The sequence below is a fragment of the Lepidochelys olivacea genome (genome assembly GCF_965140295.1).
Source record: "Lepidochelys olivacea isolate rLepOli2 genome assembly, chromosome: 4".
Lineage (NCBI taxonomy): Eukaryota > Metazoa > Chordata > Testudines > Cheloniidae > Lepidochelys > Lepidochelys olivacea.
Window position 1 is genome coordinate 141,750,822 of NC_140414.1, and position 23,973 is coordinate 141,774,794.

A 23,973-nucleotide genomic window follows, 5' to 3' on the forward strand; every position below is an offset into this window, starting at 1 on the left:
CATCTAGTCCAATCCACTGCTCAAAGCAGGAGGAACTAAATCATCCCAGCCAGGGCTTTGTCAAGCCGGGCCTTAAAATCCTCTAAGGATGGAGATTCCACCACTTCCCTAGGTAACCCATTCCAGTGCTTCACCACCCTCCTAGTGAACCAACCTAGACCTCCCCCACTGCAACTTGAGACCATTGCTCCTTGTTCTGTCATCTGACACCACTGAGAACAGCCTAGCTCCATCCTCTTTGGAACCCCGCTTCAGGTAGTTGAAGGCTGCTATCAAATGCCCCCTCACTCTTCTCTTCTGCAGATTTAAATAATCCCAGTTCCCTCAGTCTCTCCTCAGGAGTTGTGTGCCCCAGCCCCCTAATCATTTTCATTCTGCTGGACTCTTTCCAATTTGTCCACATCCTTTCTGTAGTGGGGGGCTCAAAACTGGATGCAATACTCCAGATGTGGCCTCACCAGTGCCAAATAGAGGGGGAGCAATCACTTCCCTCAATCTGCTGGCAATGCTCCTACTAATGCAGGCCAGTATGCCATTAGCCTTCTTGGCAACAAGGGCACGCTGTTGACTCATATCCAGCTTCTCGTCCACTGTAATCCCCAGATCCTTTTCTGCAGAACTGCCGCTTAGTCAGTCAGTCCCCAGCCTGTATCAGTGCATGCGATACTTCTGTCCTAACTGCAGATTCTGCACTTGTCCTTGTTGAACCTCATCAGATTTCTTTTGGCCCAATCCTCCAATTTGTCTAGGTCACTCTGGACCCTATCCATACCCTCCAGTGTATCTACCTCTCCCTCCAGCTTAGTGTCAACTGTGAACTTGCTGAGGCTGCAATTTATCCCATCGTCCAGATCACCGATGAAGATGTTGAACAAAACCGTCCCCAGGACTGATCCCTGGAGCACTCTGCTTGATACCAGCTGCAACTAGACATTGAGCCATTGATCACTACCCGTTGAGCCCAACAATCTAGCCAGCTTTCTATCCCCCTTATTGTCCATTCATCCAATCCATACTTTAACTTGCTGGCAAGAATACTGTGGGAGACTGTATCAAAAGCTTTGCTACAGTCAAGGTATATCAGATCCACTGCTTTCCCCATATCAACAGAGCCAGTTATCTCATCATAGAAGGCAATCAGGTTGGTCAGGCTCGACTTGCCCTTGGTGAATCCATGTTGACTGTTCCTGATCACCTTCCTCTCCTCCAAGTGCTTTGGAATGGATTCTTTGAGGACCTGCTCCATGATTTTTCCGGGGACTGAGGTGAGGCTGACCAGTCTGTAGTTCCCTGGGTTCTCCTTCTTCCCTTTTTTAAAGATGGGCCCTATATTTGCCTTTTTCCAATCGTCCAGGACCTCCCCCAATCACCACGAGTTTTCAGACATAATGGCCAATGGCTCTGCAATCACATCAGCCAACTCCCTCAGCACCCTCAAATGAGTTGCATCTGGCCCCATGGATTTGTGCATGTCCATCTTTTCTATCTAGTCCTTAACCTGTTCTTTCACCACTACGGGCTGCTCACCTCCTCTCCATACTGTGCTTCCCAGTGTAGCAATCTGGGAGCTGATTTTGTTGTGAAGACCAAGGCAAAAAAAGCATTGAGTACTTCAGCTTTTTCCACATCAACTGTCACTAGGTTGCCTCCCCCATTCAGTAAGGGTCCCACACTTTCCCTGACCACCTTCTTGTTACAATACCCATAGAAACCCTTTGTGTTACCCTTCACATCCCTTGTTAGCTGCAACTCCAATTGTGCTTTGGCCTTCCTGATTACACCCCTGCATGCTCGAGCAATATCTTTATACTCCTTCCTAATCATCTGTCCAAGTTTCCACTTCTTGTAAGCTTCCTTTTTGTGTTTAAGCTCACCGAAGATTTCTCTGTTAAGACAAGCTGGTCGCCTGCCATATTTGCTATTCTTTCTGCACATAAGGATGGTTTGTTCCTGCGCCCTCAATAAGGCTTCTTTAAAATACAGCCAGTTCTTCTGGACTCCTTTCCCCCTCATATGAGCCTCCCAGGAGATCCTGCCCATCAGTTCCCTGAGGGAGTCAAAGTCTGCTTTTCTAAAGTCCAGGGTCCTTATTCTGCTGCTCTCCTTTCTTTCTTTTGACACGATCCTGAACTTGACCATCTCATGGTCACTGCTGCCCAGGTTGCCACCCACTGCTACTTCCCCTACCAATTCTTCCCTGTTTGTGAGTAGCAGGTCAAGCAGAGAACAGCCCCTAGTTGGTTCCATCCCATCCCAGGAAGTTGTCCCCAACACTCTCCGAAAGCTTCCTGGATTGTCTGTGCACTACTGTATTACTCTCCCAGCAGATGTCAGCATGATTGAAGTCCCCCATGAGAACCAGGGCCTGTGATCTGGAAACTTCTCTTGGTTGTCCGAAGAAAGCCTCGTCTACCTCATCCTCCTGGTCTGGTAGTCTATAGCAGATGCCCACCACAACATCACCCTTGTTGCTCTCGCCTCAAACTTAAACCAAAGACTCTCAACAGGCTTTTCTCCAGTTTCATGCTGGAGCTCTGAGCAATCATACCGCTCCCTTACATGCAGTGTAACTCCTCCACCTTTTCTCCCCCGCCTGTTCTTCCTGAACAGTTTATACCCATCCATGACAGTGCTTCAGTCATGTGAGTTACCCCACCTAGTCTCTCTAATTCCAATCACATCATAGTTCCTTGACTGTGCCAGGACTTCCAATTCTTCCTGCTTGTTTCCCAGGCTTCTTGCGTTCATGTAAAGTCACCTAAGATAGCTAGCTGATTGCCCTACTTTTTCAGTATGAATCAGGAGGCCTCCCCTGTTGCACCCTCCTCCTTGTGTTTCCTCCCAGTATCCCATTTCCCCACTTACCTCAGGGCTTAGGTCTCCATCTCGCGGCGAACCTAGTTTAAAGCCCTCCTCACTAGGTTAGCAAACCTGCCTGCGAAGATGGCTCTTCCCTCTCTTCGTTAGGTGGATCCCATCTCTTCCTAGCAATCCTCCTTCCTGGAACAACTTCCCATGGTTGAAGAATCCAAAGCCCTTTCTCCAACACCACCTGTGCAACCACACATTTACTTCCACAATTCAATGGTACCTACTTGGGCCTTTTCCTTCAACAGGGAGGATGGAAGAGAACATGACTTGTGCCTCAAACTCCTTTATCCTTCTTCCCAGAGCCATGTAGTCTGCAGTGACCGGCTCAAGGTCATTTTTGGCAGTATCATTGGTGCCCACGTGGAGAAGTAGAAAGATGAAGAGCCAGAGCCATGCAACACGTCATGCAGATTTTTGTTCGGTCTTATCTACCTGTTGCATTCCATCTGATTAGTTGTCTGGGACAAGGGACTGTCTTTGTTAGTTACCTGTGCAGTGTCCAGCACTGATCCGTGATCCTAGATGCTACTGCAATACAAATTAATAATGCTAATGATTTAGGCCATGTGAATTTTGGCTCTGCGAACCATGCTCCATGTGCTTGCAAGCAATTACTCTACAGTGCCTAGATATTGATATGTGAGGGTTCATATTGGGAGAAAATAAACACTAGTACTCTCCTAAGCCCCACCCTCTGTTGACACCAAAATGACAAGTCACCCTTAGCAGACTGTGCTGGAATTCCATAATCTGGTAATCTCTCCCCTTCCAATCTTTGATCCATGAAATAGTTAGCAATTCTGACTTTTAAATTGTCATCATTGGGCTTCAGAGTCAACACCCCATTGATCTGAAAAGGAGTGGTTCAAACTGCTGTGTAGACAGCACTGCTTTGGTTCCTGGATTCACATTTCAGGTTGCAACCATGAAGGCTAAAGACTTAATTCTTTTAAATGAAAGTTGAGGTTAAGATGGTAGTCACTGGGGAAAAGTGCTATCTTGAACTGAGATGGCAAAAGGGTGAATATTTGCTGTGCTCATGCTAAAGGAGGCAGACCATGCTGGACGATTTCCATTTCCCAGTATGGTTTAGGAATAGAGCTGGTCAACATTTGAGATTTCTGGGTCATGAGAAATTTTGATGATTCAGAATTTGAGTACCACTATTCATTTTTTTTCCAGTGAAAATTTCTGACCAGCTCTGTTCCTAAATAGTTTTGCCCAAGGCACAAACGTTTCTCACTCTGCTTTAGAGTGTCGTTAACACTATGATTTATCTGTCCAAGAGCTCCAGGGTCTCCATTACTGTGCATTATCTGAGCCCCCCACAATCTTTAATGAATGTATCCATACCACACACCTGTGAGGTACAGAAATGCTGTTATCTCCAGTGTATAGATGGGAACTGAGGTACAGAGAAATTAAGTGACTTGCCCAGGGTCACACAGGGAGTCTGGGATACAGCATGGAACTGAATGGAGGTCTCCCCAGTCCCAGGCTAGCTCCCTGTTCACTGAGCCATCCTTCATCTCTGTTGTCTCAATCTGACGGCACCCTTGGGGCTGCATTAACTTTCATCCGAAGGTTGATGCCCGAGTAGCAAGTATCTGTGTTTTGAAAATATTCCCCAAAACTCTAATCTGCTTGTCTGGCTTCTATTTTAGATGAGTTCAATCGAGTGATCATTCCAGTGAAGAGAGGCGAAGAGAACACAGACTATGTCAATGCGTCCTTTATTGATGTAAGTTCTTGTTTCCTGTTCATACTCTAACCATGGCAGGTTGCAGCCAATAACCCTCCACCTCAAACATAGCCAGGATGGGCCTAGTCTTTAAATGCTTCCTTTTTAGGGTGTTGGGGGTTTTTTTTATTGTATTTAGAGCTGATGGAAGGTGCTAGTCTGACTGGGGACTGGAGTCCCTTGTTTATCCTAATAACATGTACAGCTCAGGCAAAAGCCGCGTGAGCTTCCATGCTGCCCCACCCCTGTGCCTCTTCATGACCTGAAGAGACACATCACAGGGTGATTTTAGTCTCAACAGCCCCGTTGGGTCTTCCACTGAGCCCCATAACAAGTTTGATAGTGACTCTTGTGATAGTGACTAACTGTCTCCTAGGCATAGAACAGTGACTACAAGCTCCTTTCATTTGGCCACTGAACGTCCACCAGACAATGCAATGTAATCATAATACACCAATCTCAAAGCCCTTGACAAAAGCAGATCAGCCTCGTTATCCTCAGACTGGAGGAAATGAGACACAGAGGTTAAGTGATCTACTCACCAAGGGCTAAGTTGCACAGCCCTTGCTGACAGGTAGTCCTGCTGATGTCAACGGGAAGCCTCACATTAGCATTCATACACGCAATGCACCCAAAAATGAGTAAGTGATATAGGATCCCCAGGTTTTCTGACACCCAATCCTGTCTCTAACCCCCAGATGACAGTTGCTCCCAAAGGCAAGTCATTTTTGGTAATGACTGTCCTGGGCTAGATTTGAACCAGTGACGGAGAGGGGAAAGGCACTGTGTCACATGCATAACACCCTGATCTATCTATCCCCCTGCAATGTAATTTTCTAATGAGTATCATCCATAATGGGTGAGTCCCGCTATGCTGCTCTGTCATTATATTCTGACTCAATCTGTTTCAAACAGAGCGCAGTATAAGCAGCCCACTTGGCGTCCCAGCCCTGTTTGTTTGTCATGAATCTAAGTCAGAAAGCCCTTGATGCGGTGTAGGCAGCTTTGTTGAGAATTCAATTTCCTGCCTCTACTGAACTTTGCTTGACTGATATGCACCAAATGACTAAGCATCTTTGTGTTGTCGCTGCAAACTCGGATGAAAAAGAACAACAGAAACTTTGACTGTCAGAAGGAGGAATGTTTCTTGGTTGTGGAACAGCAGTTGTCAACCTATACTGTAGATTGCAGTGTAGGCCTGGTTTTGCTCCTCTCCTTAAAATCCACAGTAAAAGCTACATCATCGTTAAAACTGGTAGATTAGGTCTGGGCCCAGGGTAAAATTTTTCTACAAAATTTGAACTGACTCAAACAAGGGATTCCTGAATTATGACATCCTAAAAGCGGGTGTTCTCCGGGGTCCAAAGAGGCTTCTGATGTTTTGGTCTTTTCACGTTTTCGCCACTCTGTAGCAACAAAAAAACTGCAAAGAAGAGGAGAACAACACTTGAGTTTATTTGGCAGCCCTGGCTGCGAGCTAGTGCCCAGGACCAATAGTTAGCTGACTCAAGCCTAATTTCTAAAGACATCAACTTTTAAATTTGGACCATCACTGTGGATTGTTGGCTGTGGTGAGCCAAGCGCAACTTATCTCAGGCTCGCTGGAGACATGAGCTTTCCTCTACAGAAGCAGTAAGATCTGGTCCTGATTTAACTACATTGCGTTAGACACCGAGTTAGCTAATTTGGTGCCATTCCCTTGTGTGGACACTTTTAAACTAGAATCAGAGTGTCCACAGAAGTGGCTAGCAGCTGTTTAACTACATCAGTTTCTAAAGCAGTGTAGTTAAATCTGAAACATTTTCTTTTGTAGACAAGACCGAGGTCTGTAGCCCTTTACTGTGCAGACAGAGCTCAGATTTGGTGTCACTGCATCACTGGGGAGGCTTCTCACTGTAATAGACACATTTCTACCAAAAGCCTCATCAGCACCCTGACAAGCTCACTAAGTATTGGCAGACCTACCAAGGCTCATAGGGGCTTTGAGTGTCCCAGTTAGCCCCCTGAGGCTGGGTGGGGTTCTCTTTCATGCAGACCTGGGTAGGTCCATAGGAAGTGAGAGGATGCCAATATGATTCTCCAAGTTCCCTGTGCAGTCCATTCCATATCCGTCTGCAGCCTTCCTAGGGTCTGCCGGAGCCAAGCTCTCTTCCTACCACTGTTGGGACTGAGCGAGTCAGGACCACAGACCTTCCCCCCAATTCCTGTCAACCTCTATATGCCTCAATCTTCCCCCACCTGCAAAATGAGGACAGGAACAACCCGCCTCACAGTGAGGCTGGGAGGCTTAGTGAGGATTTGTCAGTCAGTTTGAGATCCACAAGTGGAAGGTACATGAGAAGTAGGGCCATTGTGTGGTGCAGCAAGCTGGATCCCCGATGTCTGGCTCTTTGTACCGTGGGTTACAGTTCTCAATTCTTCAAGAGCCAAATGAGCAACGTGGGCCACTTACAATTTGGGTCTTTGCCACGCAAGGAGACGCGCTGTCCAACACGAGAGGCATCTGCTTGAGATGCTGTAAGGCTCTTTATGTAACATGTACAAGACTCTTGATCATCTGTTTCCTTTGTATTGTCACTAATTTACTGGACCACCCTATGTGGGGCACAGTGATTGGATACCTAAGCTCAGTGACGTGCTGTGATGAGTCATAGCTGAAAAGTGGGCCTAGGAAGGCTGGATGCATTGGAATTAAAGTTACTTTGGGGTCAGAATTAATGCTAAAAAACCAGGCTCCCCAGGAAGGGAGAATGTTTTGACTATGTCTAAGTAATAGCCTGTAGCCTGAGTCTTCACCATGGAGCATGACTGAGACAGCAAATTATGAGGCATAACAGAGCTGATAGAGTGGAGATGAGTGATGGCAGAGCCTTGGCAGAGCAAGAGCTGCTGATATCTTGACTTTTTACATTTGGATAATGGGACAAAACGGCAGCCTCCAAATACGTCAAGGGTTTAAGTGCCAGAAGGGGAAAGCAACTACTTATGTGATATACTGGGGATAAGCCAGAGTGATGGGGTTGCCTGATAATAGGGGAGATTGCAATGTGATGTATTGCCCTGTGGAACCGTCTCCCTGTGGTGGAAGCCTCATCACCTGGGACATTTAAAACAGGTCTGATCCTGCACTGGCAGGGAGAGTGTAAAGGGCCATTTCTGTCTCTGACTCCTGTGATTCTGTCTGCTGTGTAGCCATGTGCTACACAGCAGAAGATCTACACCAAGTAATTTGTACAAGAAGTTGTTCAAACATCCAACTTCTGAATGAAAAGGAAACTGGATCATAGAAGTTAGAGATGGAAAAAGGTTTGTTGCAGCACTGATCCCCTTCCCTGCCTGTACAGAAGACAGCCAAGTTCACAAGCCTTTGGCAAACAAGAACCAAGTTTTTCAACTGTCACCAGGAAGGGATTTCAGGTTCTGGCTGGTGTGGGGAGAGAAATGGGAGATTCTGAGCTTTGGTGCGGTTTCCTCCTGAAACCAAGCCAAACACACTGGTTTCATATGATCTGTGCTTTGGAGCCTGTGATCCACCCACAGGACTCTCCCGGTGAGTTCCCACCCAGTTCCCCACACTGGTGCCCACTGTCACCAACCCCTCACACTTCTTGTCTTGCCGTATGCTCTGCACCCATCTGATAGTAATCTCTCTGTGGATGAACTTTTCAACGTGGCTGTGAGGGAGTTCATGGCAGCATAGCTCTGTGTCAGGTAGAACAGCTGCTGCTGCAGATGCTGACAGCACTGGGGTGAGTTCCAGGCTGCATGCAGTTCTGCCGCCCCAACAACCATGGCTTGAAATTGCAGGGTTATCGCCAGAAGGACTCATACATTGCCAGCCAGGGCCCTCTTCAGCACACAATAGAGGATTTCTGGAGGATGATCTGGGAGTGGAAATCCTGCTCTATAGTTATGTTAACAGAGCTGGAAGAGAGAGGCCAGGTAAGTGCCTGGGATTAACTAACTCTGCAGCTGTTGGGAAAGCAACATCATGATGACTTCATCACTGGTGGGAAAATCAAGGCAAGACCGTACAGCCCCTTGTTGCTTGTTCCCAACACATCCCAAATTATGTAACTATTTAACACACATACATGCACCCGACCTTCTCTGGTGAATCTTGTGCTGCAGCCCAATCTCTGGTTTTACTCCCAAAGAATCCACGTGCTTATAGACACAGTATAAATTTTAGACATGAGGAGATGGGACAAGGACCCAAGACATTCCACTCCCAAAACACCTCTTGAGCTAACTGGCCACTCGCTAGTTACTGTCTTTGCGCTGGCTTCTGGAGAGCAACATCACTCATGCACAAAGCTAGAGAGCAGCATCCTAATTCCCCTCTAAACCTCTGGATCCCATGGTTGGCCTACTGAGGCCTCCTTGTAACAGACCCCTCAGGCCAGGATGGAGAGGGGGGGATTTCATGCTGCCACATGGAGGTTTCTCACCTCGTCACCTCTCATGCTTTCTCAGGAGAAATGTGCCCAGTACTGGCCTTCTGATGGCTCTGTGTCCTATGGAGACATCACCATGGAGCTGAAAAAAGAGGAGGAATGTGAGAGCTACACAGTGCGGGACCTGCTAGTAACAAACACCAGGGTAGGAGTCTCTCTCCCTCACCATGGAAGGCAGCTCTGGGATCTCTGGGCATTTGCTGTAGTTAACCCCTGGTTCTGTCTCACTCCTGCAGCCCTGTCCCAAATGCTGATTCTCCCCTTTTCCCCTAGCCCCTCCTCAGCTTCCCTACCCTTCCACAATTGCCCCAAAACGACACCTCCACTGCCAGTTCCCTCCTTCCTCACCCCTCTCCCTGCACACTGCTGTCCTATCCCCTTCCCCGTTGTTAACCTCTCCTCTCCCACTGACCTATGGTCATGCCTCCCCCACTGCGGAGCTTCCTTCCCCCACCAGAAACTCAGTTATCCACTTCCTGCCCCCCACCTCCCTGCTGCCATCCAACCCATACTCTCTCCTCTGCTGGTTCCCTCCTGGGCCTCCCAAACCCTCCGTGGTTTCCAGTTCCCCACTTTGTCCCCTAGGGCACCCCCCACCAACCGACTCCCTGACACACTGCCATTGGTCCTATTGGGCATCTGCTGCTACTGCCCTTCTGATCATTGTCTTCTAACTTTCTTCCCAAGCCCTTGCAACAATCTGTTTCCAGCTACGCATCTGGACTTAGGTTGGTCTAGTGGAGTGAAGTTGTCATTGTTTTTCTCCTGCAAGGAAAACAAGAGCCGGCAGATTCGACAGTTCCATTTCCATGGCTGGCCGGAAGTTGGAATCCCTAGCGATGGGAAAGGAATGATCAATATCATTGCAGCTGTGCAGAAACAGCAGCAGCAGTCTGGGAACCATCCAATCACTGTGCACTGCAGGTACAGCCCAGTCAGGCCAAGGGACTGGACACAGTTGGCCTAGAGCCAGCATTGCTCTGGTCTTGGGTAACTTCGATAGATCTGCAAGCCAGTGAAAGGGACCGGATTGGTGATGGACGTCCTCAGCCCACTGATCAGGGGCAACATAGACAGCTGTGGTGCAAGCTTCTCTCATGCTGCCCCGCCAGTGTACCTCAACCTGGAGCTGGAGGGGTCCAGGAGTAATTCTGTCACCAGGCCCCATTCAGTCCTTGGCGTCTCTTCCTCCTATTTCAGGGACAGTTGAGTTTGTGGTGGGAGTTGATGTGGAGAAATTGGGAACTGGTCTGAGACCACTCAGCTCATGTCACATGATGTCCAAACCTTCTTCACCATCTGACTAGCTGTTTGACCTAATTCTGGCCAGACATGAGGTGGTGCCCAAGAGAGGAGGGAACAATGGATAATTAGTCAGATGGGATGCTTCACATGAAAACAACTGTCTATAAATGGTAGTTAAACTAGAAAACACAAAGGAGACTGTTCAAGATGTTCACGTTCCCCAGCATTTCCCTCCCACTGCCTGGGTTGGAGCATCCATGCAGCCAAATGAATGTACTCTGTATTGATCGCTTTCTCTGTGCTCTTCTTTTTGTCTCTTCGCCAGTGCCGGGGCAGGAAGAACAGGAACCTTTTGTGCACTGAGCACTGTCCTGGAAAGGGTTAAAGCCGAGGGGATTCTGGACGTCTTTCAGACAGTGAAGAGTTTAAGATTACAGAGGCCACATATGGTGCAGACACTGGTAGGCAAAGTTATTGCATCTTCACTACCTAGCTCCCTTCATGCCTTAATAGATCTCGGTTGAGATGTGCCTGCAAACTTTCCTTCCTCTCAGCCAAGTTTTCTGAGTGGGAATTTCCCTAGTTAAAATAATCCTAATGGTGGGGAGAAGAAGGATTCTCTCCTCTACCCCCTTCCTCCTAACAACCTGAGTTCTACAGGGAGGGGAGCACGGTGCTAGGAATAAGGAGACCTGATTCTGTTCCGGACACTGCCACTGACTGCCTCTTTCACCATGGGAAGTTACTTACAGACAGAAGTGCCAAACATCCGTAGCTTCTGCTGATCTGTCGATGCTCAGCACCTTTGAAAAGCAGGCCACTAGCCTCTGCATGACTCAGTTTTTTGCCCATCTATGATGGGAATAATGATACTTCACCCTTCTCTTGTAAAGTACTCGGAGATGTGCAGTTGAAATTGTTTTGATACAAGACAGGAAGGGACCACTGTGATTATCTAGCCTTACCCCTTCATAACACAGGCCATAAGTGCAAAGTCCCTTTCCTCATCTAATGCTGTGCTTTTCCTCTCCCAAACACCACAGGAACAGTACGAATTCTGCTACAAGGTGGTGCAGGAATACATTGACGCCTTCTCAGATTACGCCAACTTCAAGTGAAAAAACAAAACAAAAAGAAACAAATGACAGAAGAGTTGCCTTCTTTAATATTTTGTAATATTCTGTTTGTTAATATACCCCCCAAAATATGTGTATATATCTTAACTGTTTTAGAGATTGGTACCATAGGCTTCATATTAGCTGGAGATTTTATATGTAGCAAAAGTGTTAGCGCGGATACTGTTGGCTCCTTTTTTCCAATGTTTTATTGGGGAATTAAATAGCGTGATGTTTGGATTAATATTGTCAATCCATCTCTCTGCTGGAGAGTTGATATAGGCTGTTGTTTTGTTTGTAAATCTTTTTTTTTTTTTCCCTGAGGGAGTAAAGCCTTTTTAAAAATAATAGTATTCTGGATCTCATCTAAAAGCACAAGCTTTTCCGAACCAGTGGGGAAATGGTTTCACATTTTCCTGCTGTTCTGCTCTTGAAAGAAAGAAAGGAAGAAAAGGAAGAAAAAAGCTTATTCTGTATATATCCTAGTTTTTGTATAAAAAGAGAAAAAGCAAAAGTTTTTTTCTCCGGGACTAAATAACTCTGCGTCACCAACTGAGAATGGTAATGGACTTGTAAGTGGCAGCAACAGTTGGGATTTCAACCAGAAAAAAAGGATTTTTGCTCCCTAAAGGAAACTTCCCTGTATGTGTGCCAGATTTCAGATTGGTTTTATCTGCCGCTCAGCTTGGCAGTTATTGGCAAGCAACACGGTAGGTCATTTAGATGTCTAGCTGAACTGTAGGTACAGTCAGGTACGTGGATGGCCTTACCTGCTCCTGCAATTAACAAAGGCCATTGTCTGAAATCCTCTGGCTCTCTTATCAGTCTGTGTTCATCAGTGAACAGTAGCAGCTTTGTTGTTGTTAGTATTAAGATTCATTCTCTCTCGGCAAAGCCGAATGTTTCATTCTAGCCTGGTGTACTCTGGGAGTTTCAGCCATTGGTGTCCAGCAGGTGGTATAGCTTCACCAGCACAAATGCTTAGTGTAGACAGGCAAAGCCTCAATAAGTCACCGTTTGTACCTCTGCCTGAATCTGGGGTTAAGCTACACATGTGAAAATCATGGCTTCGTGCAGCTCTGCCTGTCTGTGTGGGGAGTGTGCACTGGCTCAGCTCCACCAATGGCTGCAGCCGGGGCAAATCCACAGTGTAGACAAGGACTTGGACTGTGTTCTGCCATGAGAGCTGTGTTTACTTCATGTTTGTCTTACACCGGCCAAGGGGGTGTGTTGGCCCATGTCAGTTATGGGTTGCCCGACCCTGTTTCCTTTATGCTTGGAGGCAGGACTGCCATGTGCCTGCTGGCTGTCAACACATCAGAGCCTCCATGGCCAAGAAATGTGTTTTAATTTTACTCCTTTCCATGTCTGTGGTCAGAAGGACTGAGGGAAAGAGAGTGAGGAGGGGCCCTCCTTCCAGTAGGTCTCTTCTCGGTGTTGGTGCCGTGGTTTGGAGAGAGGATGTGGCACCATAACAATCCAAACTTCAGCCAGCCATTAATTGTCCCTCAGACATCAAGTGCGATCAGCTCCCCTGACACATCTCTTCCTTCCCTCCACACCCAATGAATGGTCCTTGAGCAGCTCCTGGGCTAGACTTTCCTCCCATACCAGTGTAACTACAATGAAAGCCGAGGATTTACACACAGGTCATACTGATGGGAGTACGGTCAGAATCAGGCCTGGTGGGTGGTTCTGCCAAGGATAGTATAGGTCCACAGGTCCAATTCTGTATTTTCTTAGCACTGAAATGAAAATTAAAATAGAGGATTTGAGTCTTGCAGCATTCAGGGAGGCAGCACTACCAATAAAAGTCACCAGGAGAAGGTCTCTGGTACCATCCCTAAATAAAGATCCTGTTTGCCTGAGTTAATTGTGGAAGACCAGGTGTCTTCTCAGCCCTCCTGTGGGGGATCTCACAGTCACTCTGTGTAAACCCTCTCCATCCCAGGTTAGTTGTGCAAGGGGAAAATATCAAAAAATCAGACTCTTCTAGAGGAGGGTTCTTTTGTTTGGGGGAGGGGTTTTATTTTTAATTTCTACACTGAATGTGATACTGTTGAAAGTGCTAACTGAACAGGCTTGGGGATCCATCCCCCAAGAGTGTAGGCTTGCTCTAGCTAAATACACATAGAAATAGTCTATGTCTCCCTCTCTCTCACACACGGAATATCCCACCAGTTTGCTGCAGTCCTTACCTGAAGGGATCCTTTCTGAGTGTAAGAGGAGAATTCAGTCTACAGGGCTCATTCACATTTGTGTCTCTACAGAGACAGCCTGCAAAGGCCTCAGTTTTGCACTCTGATCCGCACAGTTGGATCCTTATGCCCATGCAGAGTCCTGCAGATGACAGTAGGGCTCTGTGTGGCCCTGACCCAGAAAAGCATGTAAGCCAGCACACAAACACTGTTCCAAATGGAGATGCTTTCCTGAATCAGGGCCCGTGGATACACAGGCCTGCCTGCAGGATCACGGGCTAAAAGCTCCAGTTGATGCCAAGAATGGTGACATGGATATCTGTCCTCTAGGAGCTAGTCTGAAACCAAGAAGACTTGTTGGTTTTTGATGGAAAGGAGGCACCAAGAATGTATCTTACTTCACAGATGGTAATAAAATAAATAGATCCATAATGTTTAAGGCCAGAAGGGAACAAGCCATAGAATTTCACCCAGTGATTCTGGCATCAAGCACGCAGTAACTTGTAGCTAAGCTAGAGCACATCTTCAAGAAAGACATCCAATCTTGAGCTAAACTTCAAGTGATGGACACCACATCCCAGCCAGAGCAGAGATGATGGATAAAGCAAGGAGCCTATTCCTTGCTCCATGGAAAGTATTTCCCTTTTAAGGCTTGCTCTGCCCAGGCTGAGCCCTCCCACATCCACATGACATTATTTGCAGTTTTATGTAGCCTCAATCCTATAAATTTACATGTATCAGTAATTTTACTCAAATGAGTAAAGTTCCTCCCACACTTAAATGTTTGCAGGACCTAGCCTTTAGCCATTGCAGCCTGACACTGTGGTGGTCTCCTAAACATTTTCAATTAACCTTCCTTTGAATATGAAACTTTATCCTGGGTTTTGTGGCTTTTATTGTAGACAAATCTTAAAACTTCTAAGACGTGTTAAAACTTTTCTGCCCCTTTTAAAAGGAAGGGAGCAGGTAGCTTTTACTTCCTTTTTCTCAATATGGCGTTGATTTGGCTCAATTGTTTGTTCTCTCTAGAAGAGAGAGTTCTGAAGTATGTCTGTCTTTAAATACTAGATAGACCTTTTCTGTGTGTGTCTGAAGACGACTTTTTTGAATGAATCCTGTTTTTGAGCTCAAAGATTGTAGCTGATGAGAGAAGAAGGCCGTTGAACTGTTCTTAAAGGAAGATGCAGTGTAATATCTGACCTATTCCAATTTACAATGGAACTTGATTTCAGGGGCCTAAAATACTGGAATTAGAGTGAACAATCAGAGCCCACTCTCTGTAGTCAGATTGAGTAGGGCTGAGACAAAGCCATTTGCCATTTGAATGCATGACTAAACAGAAGACTTTTCCAGCTACTGAATGAACCAATAGAATGTATCTTCCCTATGCATTTAAGTGCCAAGCCGATCCGCTGGGTCCTCATCTACAGCCGGGAAAGGATCAGTGCAACAGCAGCCCTGCTTGAGAGACAGCTAATTTAGACCCCATCATTTTATATGCATAATTGGGATTATGTTTTCCAATGTGCATTACTTTGAATGTATCAAAATTGAATTTCATCTGCCATTTTGTTGCCCAGTCACCCAGTTTTGAGAAATTCGTTTGTAGCTCTTTGCAGTCTGCTTGGGACTTAACTATCTTGAGTAGTTTTGTATCATCTGCAAATTTTGCCACCTCACTGTTTACCCCTTTTTCAAGATCATTTATGAATATGTTGAATAGGACTGGGCCCAGTACAGACCCCTGGGGGACACCACTATTTATCTCTCTCCATTCTGAAAACTAACCATTTATTCCTACCCTTTGTTTCTGATCTTTTAACCAGTTACCAATCCATAAGAGGACCTTCCCTCTTATCCCATGACTGCTTACTTTGCTTAAGAGCCTTTGGTGAGGGACCTTGTCCAGGCTTTCTGAAAATCTAAATACACTATATCCACTGGATCTTCCTTGTTCACATGCTTGTTGACCCCCTCAAAGAATTCTAGCAGATTGGTGAGGCATGATTTCCCTTTACAAAAACCATGTTGACTATTCCCCAACAAATTATGTTCATCTGTGTGTCTGACAGTTTTGTTCTTTACTATAGTTTCAACCAGTTTGCCCGGTACTGAAGTCAGGCTTACCGGCCTGTAATTGCCAGGGTCACCTCTGGAGCCCTCTTTAAAAATTGGCATCACATTAGCTATCCTCCAATCGTTTGGTACAGAAACTGATTTAAATGATAAATTACAGATGACAGTTAGTAGTCCTACTATTTCACATTTGAGTTCCTTCAGAACTCTTGGGTGAATACCATCTGGTCCTGGTGACTTACTATTGTTTAGTTTATCAATTTGTTCCAAAACCTCCTCTAAAGACACCTCAATCTGGGGCAGTTCCTCAGATTTGTCACCTAAAAAGAATGGCTCAGGTTTGGGAATCTCCCTCACATTCTCAGCCATGAAGACCAATGCAGAGAATTCATTTAGTTTCTCCGCAATGGTCTTATCATCCTTGAGTGCTCCTTTAGCATCTTGATTGTCCAGTGACCCCACTGGTTGTTTAGCAGGCTTCTTGCTTCTGATGTACTAAAAAAAATTTTGCTATTACTTTTTGAGTCTTTGGCTAGCTGTTCTTCAAATTCTTTTTTGGCCTTCCTAATTATATTTTTACACTTAATTTGCCAGAGTTTATGCACCTTCCTTTTTGTCTCTCACTGCTTCTTTTACTTTGTTGTTTGGCCACGGTGGCTCTTTTTTGGTTCTATTACTGTGTTTTTTAATTTGGGGTATACATTTAAGTTGAGCCTCTAAAGTTTCCATGCAGCTTGCAGGGATTTTACTTTTGGTACTGTACCTTTTAATTTCTGTTTAAGTAACCTCATTTTTGTGTAGTTTCCCTTTCTGAAATTAAATGCTACAGTATTGGGCTACTGTGGTGTTTTCCCCACCACAGGGATGTTAAATTTAATTATATTATGGTCACTGTTCCCAAGCAGTCCAGCTACATTCACCTCTTGGACCTGATCCTGCAGATTGCCCATGTGGGGGGGGGTCTAGGCCAATGTTCATGACTGTATGTGCGCATGCAGGCAAGTAAAATATATCTGTGTTTATTTAGGACAATAATAATGGCTGGAAAGAGCTAGGTTGACTTGGTGTGTTTAACATGCACTATATTTGTATTAATGGCCCAACTGCTTGTGTCATGGAGTGGAATGTAGGCTTACAAAATTTGCAGATGACATGTAGCTGAAGGGGTTGCAAGCACTTTGTAGAGACAGCACTGGGATTCAAAACAACTTGACAAATATGAGAATTGGGCTGAAATCAACAAGATGAAAATTGAATAACAACTTCCATTAAAATCCAAAGTCTGAAAGCTGACATGCATTAGGTACAGCCATAGGCAATCCAGCGTGAAGCAAGCATTAGTGAAATCTATCACAGGGGGTGTGTGTGAGGGAAGTGGGGGAATATTATATGCCAAACAAGAGGGTTTAATAACACACCCACCCAACATAAATTCTGCTTTCTTACTGGAGGGGGTCTTATAAAGTGTCCTTAAAGGTTGGGTTTTTAGATAGCTATGTATATAAGGCTAAATATGCTGGTGTCTTTTTGTGGCTGAGAAGTTAAGTTCCTATTGCAGAAGGCCTGTGTAAGAGTATGGGGAACGGAGTGTAGTTTTTACTGTTCAGATACGACATTTGATTGTTTAATACCCAGGATTGGTTAGAGAGAAAGGACTGAGAGATCTCCAAGGGCTCGGAAATATCCCTTACATTTTATGATATGGTTTGGATGTGTCGTTCCTCTCTCACCCGCCCCCCGATTGTATTTGCTAAGAGACCATTTTCTTTAGCTATAGAATTTCATCTGGAAAACCTGTCTTTGGGGCCAAATTTTCAGCCACTTCCTGCACAGAATTCCTGTTGAAGTTGATAGGAGTCCCCCATGCATTAGGCTTCAGTCCTGCAAACACACTTAACGTTACTGTCATGAGTAGTCCCACTGGAATCAATGGAACTACAGTACTTGCATATATAAAGCTAAGTGTGTGTATAGGTGTATAGTTGTCTGCCACTTTAGTAGGCTATACATGAATTCTGAAAGGATTCCCCAATTCTATATATATATGGCAGTGAAAATGTTAAATGTCAACTTTCACTGCTTTGTGGTGTAAATTGAGGGGACTGTCTGCTGGAATATCATGGCCTCTCTCTCTGAAGAGCACCATACTGGGTATTGCTGAGTGATGCTGATCAAGTCTTTCCAAATAATCTGTGGATTTACTGCTATGCTGAAGCTAAAAATGGCCATGGTGTAGTGTTGTCAGTAAGTCTGTGACACAAATACGTCGATATATGTGTATACATGAGAGCTGGTCTGCACAAGTATTCTGTAGTATGTGTGTAGATAGCAGTATGTTTAACTAACATGACTTAACTCTATAAACAGGGATAGTCAACATTAAAAGGCTCACACTCCATCCCTCTTGCTATTTGGGTTGATGAGATCCAATGAGTCCTTAAGGCCCTCTTCAAAAACAACAAACATCCATGAACCCAGCGCATTATTTACACAGCTTATCCTTGGAGCTTGGTGCTGCAGTCCTTACTCACGCAAAGCTTCCATTGATGCCACTGGGAAATGAGCCTGAGCAAGGACTTTATGGTGGGCCCTTTAGACTGGCATTCTCAAAGGAGCTAAGGAAGTTAAGTGCCCAAATCCTATTGAATTTCAGTGGGATGGATGCCTAACTCCCTTAGGTCTCTTTGAATATCCCAACCCCAAAGTATGATTTGGCGGTCATTGCTCTGTGCAATTCAATCCCATGCATCTCACCAAATACCTTGGACCTCCTCTGCATGGCAAGTCCGTGGGTGTGTTAGGGGTAGCTGGGATGCATAATAAGCAGTAAGAATGTAGCCCATAATGTTGCAGATTATGGGCCCTGTCTAGAGCAGAGCCCTTTGGTTCTGGTACAGACTTTCATACTAATATTGTGACAGCATGTGCACTATTAAATACCCCTGGGGGAAGTTCTTGTTTCCAAGTGCTGCGTTCCTATAGGACTGACCCAGTTTTATATGTCCACCACACTCACCAAGATCTTCTCTGCCACAGTACCCTTCAGAACTCCCCCAAGAAATGCACAGACCATGTCATGGCCAAATCATTTGCCAAACTTGATTGTTTTCTAATTAATTATTAGTTGAATTAGAACAGTATAAACCAAGGTTAAATCAGTAAAAGAGAGACATTTCTGGGGCATGATTCAGTTGCCATTGAAGGCAATAGGCGAGTTGTCACTGATGTCAGGAATGGGCCCCATTGCGAAGGTAGCCGTATGCCCTCACAGCACGAATCTCTGCCAGAGGTCCTAGAATGTGACTTAGCTGCTGCTCTGGCAGCATCTTTTTGAATGGACTGGACACTCACAGCCTTCCCAGTAAGCCCCAGTTGGGCACAAGATGGCTTGGGCACAGACTACTAGTTCCAGCAGTGAGAGCAACTCCCTGAAAGTCCTCACTCAAACCTGCCCATACATACCCATTACCGAGGCTATAGATCATGAGTGTGTGTGTCTGTGGAGATGTCTGAATTCCCTGTATGTGGAAAGTACCTGCCATGTTTTTGTTGAAGTTATGACAGTTGGCATCTTGGAATCACTTTACCTGGGGGGACTGTACTTTCTCCCCCCCACCCCCTCCCGGGACAGTTATGTTGGTGGAGTTATGCCCACACCTGCCATCCCGTGAGACCTCTCAGGATAGGAACTTTGAAGGGAGTTTAAAACACAGTGGGCCTGATTGTGATCTCATGTAGCCCTATCTTACACTGGCAACATTCCAGTGGGTCTGATTCTTCTCTCACTGCCACCAGTTTCATACTGGTGCAATTCCATTGGCTGCCATGGAGTTACTCCTGATTTACACTGCTGTAGCTGATCAAGAACTATCTGACTCCCAAATGCCTTCTTTCTAAGGAGCAAATTCTAATCATTGAATTATCACACAATGGCAGTGAGGGTAACTGTGCAGACTGACAAGCCCTGCTCCGAGTAACATCAATGGGAGCAGATTGGGGCCATTTGTGTCTCGATATTTAGATCAAACGTGCCCAGCGTGCAAGCCAAAATATGATGATTTTTTCACCTAACGTACACCCAATGGGATCTGAAAGTCAAGCTGGATTCTTCTGGCCTCTGTCCGCATCTCCAAGTCTCTCACATCCTGCAGGGGAGACTTAGCTGAAGGTGCTTGTTGTATGGGTGGAAAGAATCCAGCTTGGCCTTTGGTAGCTCTGTCCAGCCCAGAGGGGAGACAGACTGGATAATGATTCTGAAGACAAAAAGGACTGTTGTGCATGGGGCCATCTGCCTCCTGCAAGGTGCTAAGCACCCTCTAACTCCTGCTGAAGCTGGTGTGAGTTGTGGGTGCTCAGCAAGTCTCAGGATCAGGCCCCAGTTATATCAGTGCCATATTTCGTCAATGGCCCCGAGTCTCCATTCACTTGAGCTTGACAGTGACCTCATTGAGTTCACTCCTGATTTAAAGTCGTGGAGAACCGAGCCTATTGACCTTCCCCTAGCCAAGCCTCCTAAGCTCTCTTACCCTGGGGTCCTGGACGTACTCTTCCATGTCCCTGCCTCTTCAGAAATGCCTCAGGGGCCCGAACTACCAGTAACAGGAACCCTTGTGCTAAATCTCTCCCAGCTTGTAAATCCATTGATTTAACTGAGTTTCTCCAAGAAATCGCAGCATTACAAAAACAGGCCAACCCTTTTCTCCCAGCTGTTCCTTTCTGTAGCTTCAGTAATGCTTTATGCTGCCTTCATTTTGAATGATATTTTTTACAGGAAGTTTTAGTTTTTTAATCTTGTATTTATTTTGTTGGAACATTTCTGAACATGCTTTTTCTATAGATGTCCATTCCCTCCCTGTATGATACCATTACAACCTGGATTACTTCTTGGTCAGTGTGTGTGGGGGCGGATTTTACATTCAAATGATGAAACGTGAGGGCTCCATTGACAGAGCTGTGATGATTCAAATGCCCCAGATCCTCAATCTTGAAGGGGGAGGAGCGGGGGAAAAACCAGCTTCCCAGGGGTCAGCAGTCTAACTGCTCATGAGGTTCAGACACAGCTGAAAGCAGGAGAGAGGCTGTTCTCCAACTTATACCAGTTCTGTGCTGGTTTGGCCCCACTGACTTCAGTGGAGTAATTCCTGATTTGCACCAGAGTAGGTAAGCTCAAAATATGATGCAAAAATTCACCTCTACCATTCCAGAGTGGCTCAACAAGGGGACATGTAGCCCTGCTGTGTGTCACATGGAGGGAGTGCTCCTCTGGCCCCATGCAATTCTGCTGCACGGAGACGTGCCATTCCTGACAGTGGCAGATCTCCCAAGACTGGATGTGCATTTGCCCTGGGGAATATAATGCCCCCTTGTGTTGGCTGCACAACCATAGCACTCTGTTCAAAGCCAGTCAAATGGGAGGGGAGAGGGGTGTGTACTGACCTGGGAGAGGCACGGCTCTTTCCATGAGTCATGCTTTCTAAAGTTAGACAGTTGGGGGCTACTGGCTCATGACTCTGAGTAAAGCTCTGAATTGGCGCTAAAATGAACTCCTTGTCAGAGTTCATCCCCTCGCAATGACATGGACTAATGCCACCTTGACAAGTGACCTCTCTTATCCCTTTGGTGCAATTTCATTAATTGTCTTTTGCAAGAAGTGCTCTCTCCAGCCTCTGTGAGTGGAGATTTGCTTCTGCAGCACCTGGAGATGTGGTTTCTAGTGATTTCACAAGTGTACAGCCTCCATTAATCCTAATATCAGTAACTGCTATTAACTTTGTAAATAAACTTTGACCGAAATCCTTAATTTTGGGACATTGGCCAAGCTGTAAGTTATACTCTTAAATAAATGTGCTCATTCCAAACATGATGGTGTTTGACTTCCTGAATGCTATGATGCATTCCTGAATGTACGTACGTACGTGCATGCGAGTGAGATGGGCACGGATTCTTTGGGTGTTCCCAGTATGGAAGAGAGGGCTGCAGTAGGAAAAAGATGGAGAAACCCTGCCTGTGTCAAAAGCTTCAGCATGTGAAGAGTATCAGCTGGCTTCCCCTTGCCTGGCTGGGTCAAGGAGGCTGTTCAGACTCAGGGGCACCACTGATTGTCCAGAGGGCTTGATGCCCCTTTTGGATGACTGAGGGTGTGATGTATCCGTTTAAGTTTCTTGCAGGCTCTGGTCCTTTGGGGATGGGAAGCAATCTATTAACTGAAGTATTGTTACCCAGGATGCCACATGCACAGTTAGGTAATTAATGGTGTTGCAATCATGTACAGCCTTACAGATCATGATCTCCTGTCCTGGCATTTTAGACTTCAAGCTGTACATCCACAAGGGCATGTTGGGGCCACTGGCTTGTTTGTGCATTTACATCCACGGGACATTGGAGAAACTAAACATACTCACCTAACCTAGATGGGTCTATTCTCATTTCTTTGCTCTCAGTCTTAAGGGGAGTGAAACCACAGTTGCCAATATCCCATAGACAGAAGTACTGAAATGCAGGAGGTTCGCAGCCTCTTCCGTCTCAAAACCTTCTCACCAGCATTCCTCTTCACTGCCATACCCTGGGTCTGTTGCACTGGTTCTCACTGTACGTCAAAAGTGTTTCCTGCAGTGCTTTGCAGGGGGCACCATGGAATCGGAGCTACTATTTACAGGATGCTCCTAGTGTCTGAGAACCCTCTTGTTGTAAATGGTTAAGTGAATCCACTCCAGAACAAGACCGGAAATGTGGAATGGGAATCAGCACAGTCTCCCTCAAGGCCATCCCAACTCCCATGCTGAGGCATGCTGAACTTGGAGAGTGATTCACATTAACCAGACCTTAGTGCCAGTCATCCCAGTGCCATCAGTTAATGAATGGAACCGTCCTGCCGCCCATCGTTGCTATGGGAAAAAAAGGCACCATCCAGACAACAAGCACATAGCTTGACATCCTGGTGCAGGTGTACAGATATGTTGTACAATGTGAATTTAATGGGTTTATACCATAAAAGATGTTGGCCTGTTCTATTACAGGGGCACCCGCCCACTCCACAATTGTGGGCAAACTACCACATTGTCATATCCCGATGTGATTCTGATGTGCTGAGTCGGCCAACACATTTTGACTACAGCTGGTAAGATAATGCTCAGAAATGGTGTTTCTTCTAAGGAAAATATCCAGATGTTCTTCTTAAAGTGACTGTCCAAGTGGATCCCACTCCTGCAGCATGTCCGCCCCATACAGGTGAGATCAGATTCTTTTTGGCCAGCAATGTCTTGTGGAGCTATACCAGTGTCTTGGGTGCCCTGACCCTCCCTCCCCCCCCGCCCCAGGGCATAAAGGGAGGAGTGGGCCCAACTGTCCAATCCCGCTCTCCATTCCCTCTGCTCCAGTCTCTACTATGGCTGGGTAAGAGGGAACTGGAGCGTCATTGACCCGTGCAGCCTCTTAAAGCCTCGGACACGCCACGTCCAAACTGCATGAACAGTTCTGGCTCCAGCACATGGTGCACATGTGGACCCACGTTTGGAATCTAGATAGGGACCACACATCTCGACGAACCTCCAGTTACAGCAAGTAATCTTCTCTTGCACACATACAAGATGGAAAATGACTGTCTAGGAAGGAGTACTATGGAAAGGGATCTAGGGGTCATAGTGGTTCACAAGCTAAATATGACTCAACAATGTAACACTGTTGCAAAAAAAGCAAACATTCTGGAATGTATTAGCAGGAGTGTTGTTAGCAAGACACGAGAAGGAATTCTTCTGCTCTACTCTGCACTGAACTGGAGTATTGTGTCCAGTTCTGGGTGCCACATTTCAGGAAAGATGTGGGCAAATTGGAGAAAGTTCAGAGAAGAGCAACAAAAATTATTAAAGGTCTAGAAAACATGACCTATGAGGGAAGATTGAAAAATCTGGGTTTGTTTAGTCTGGAGAAGAGAAGACTGAGGGGGGACATAACAGTTTTCAAGGACATAAAAGGCTGTTACAAGGAGGAGGGAGAAAAATTGTTGTTAACCTCTGAGGATAGGACAAGAAGCAATGGGCTTAAATTGCAGCAGGCGCAGTTTAGGTTGGACACGAGGAAAAACTTCCTGTCAGGGTGGTTCAGCACTGGAATAAATTGCCAAGGGAGGTTGTGGAATCTCCGTCACTGGAGATTTTTAAGAGCAGGTTGGACAAACACCTGCCAGGCATGGTCTAGATAATACTTAGTCCTGCCTTGTGTGCAGGGGCTGGACTAGATGACCTCTCGAGCCCGACACTTCTGGACAAGCAGCC

At 45.9% G+C, this 23,973-nt stretch overlaps 1 protein-coding gene across 2 annotated transcripts in view; it reads left to right on the forward strand.

Moving 5' to 3' along the window:
* PTPRA (protein tyrosine phosphatase receptor type A) overlaps positions 1 to 21,561 on the forward strand; it is a 265,339-nt gene extending 243,778 nt beyond the window's left edge. For both annotated transcript variants that reach the window (XM_084627114.1, XM_084627115.1), the window contains 6 exons: positions 4,536 to 4,612; positions 8,420 to 8,554; positions 9,089 to 9,214; positions 9,842 to 9,993; positions 10,640 to 10,775; positions 11,358 to 21,561. In XM_084627114.1, coding sequence (XP_084483240.1) covers positions 4,536 to 4,612; positions 8,420 to 8,554; positions 9,089 to 9,214; positions 9,842 to 9,993; positions 10,640 to 10,775; positions 11,358 to 11,432 — 701 coding nt within the window. In that variant the 3' untranslated portion in view covers positions 11,433 to 21,561. The remainder of the gene's footprint in view (positions 1 to 4,535; positions 4,613 to 8,419; positions 8,555 to 9,088; positions 9,215 to 9,841; positions 9,994 to 10,639; positions 10,776 to 11,357) is intronic.
* The last annotated feature ends 2,412 nt before the right edge of the window (positions 21,562 to 23,973 follow it).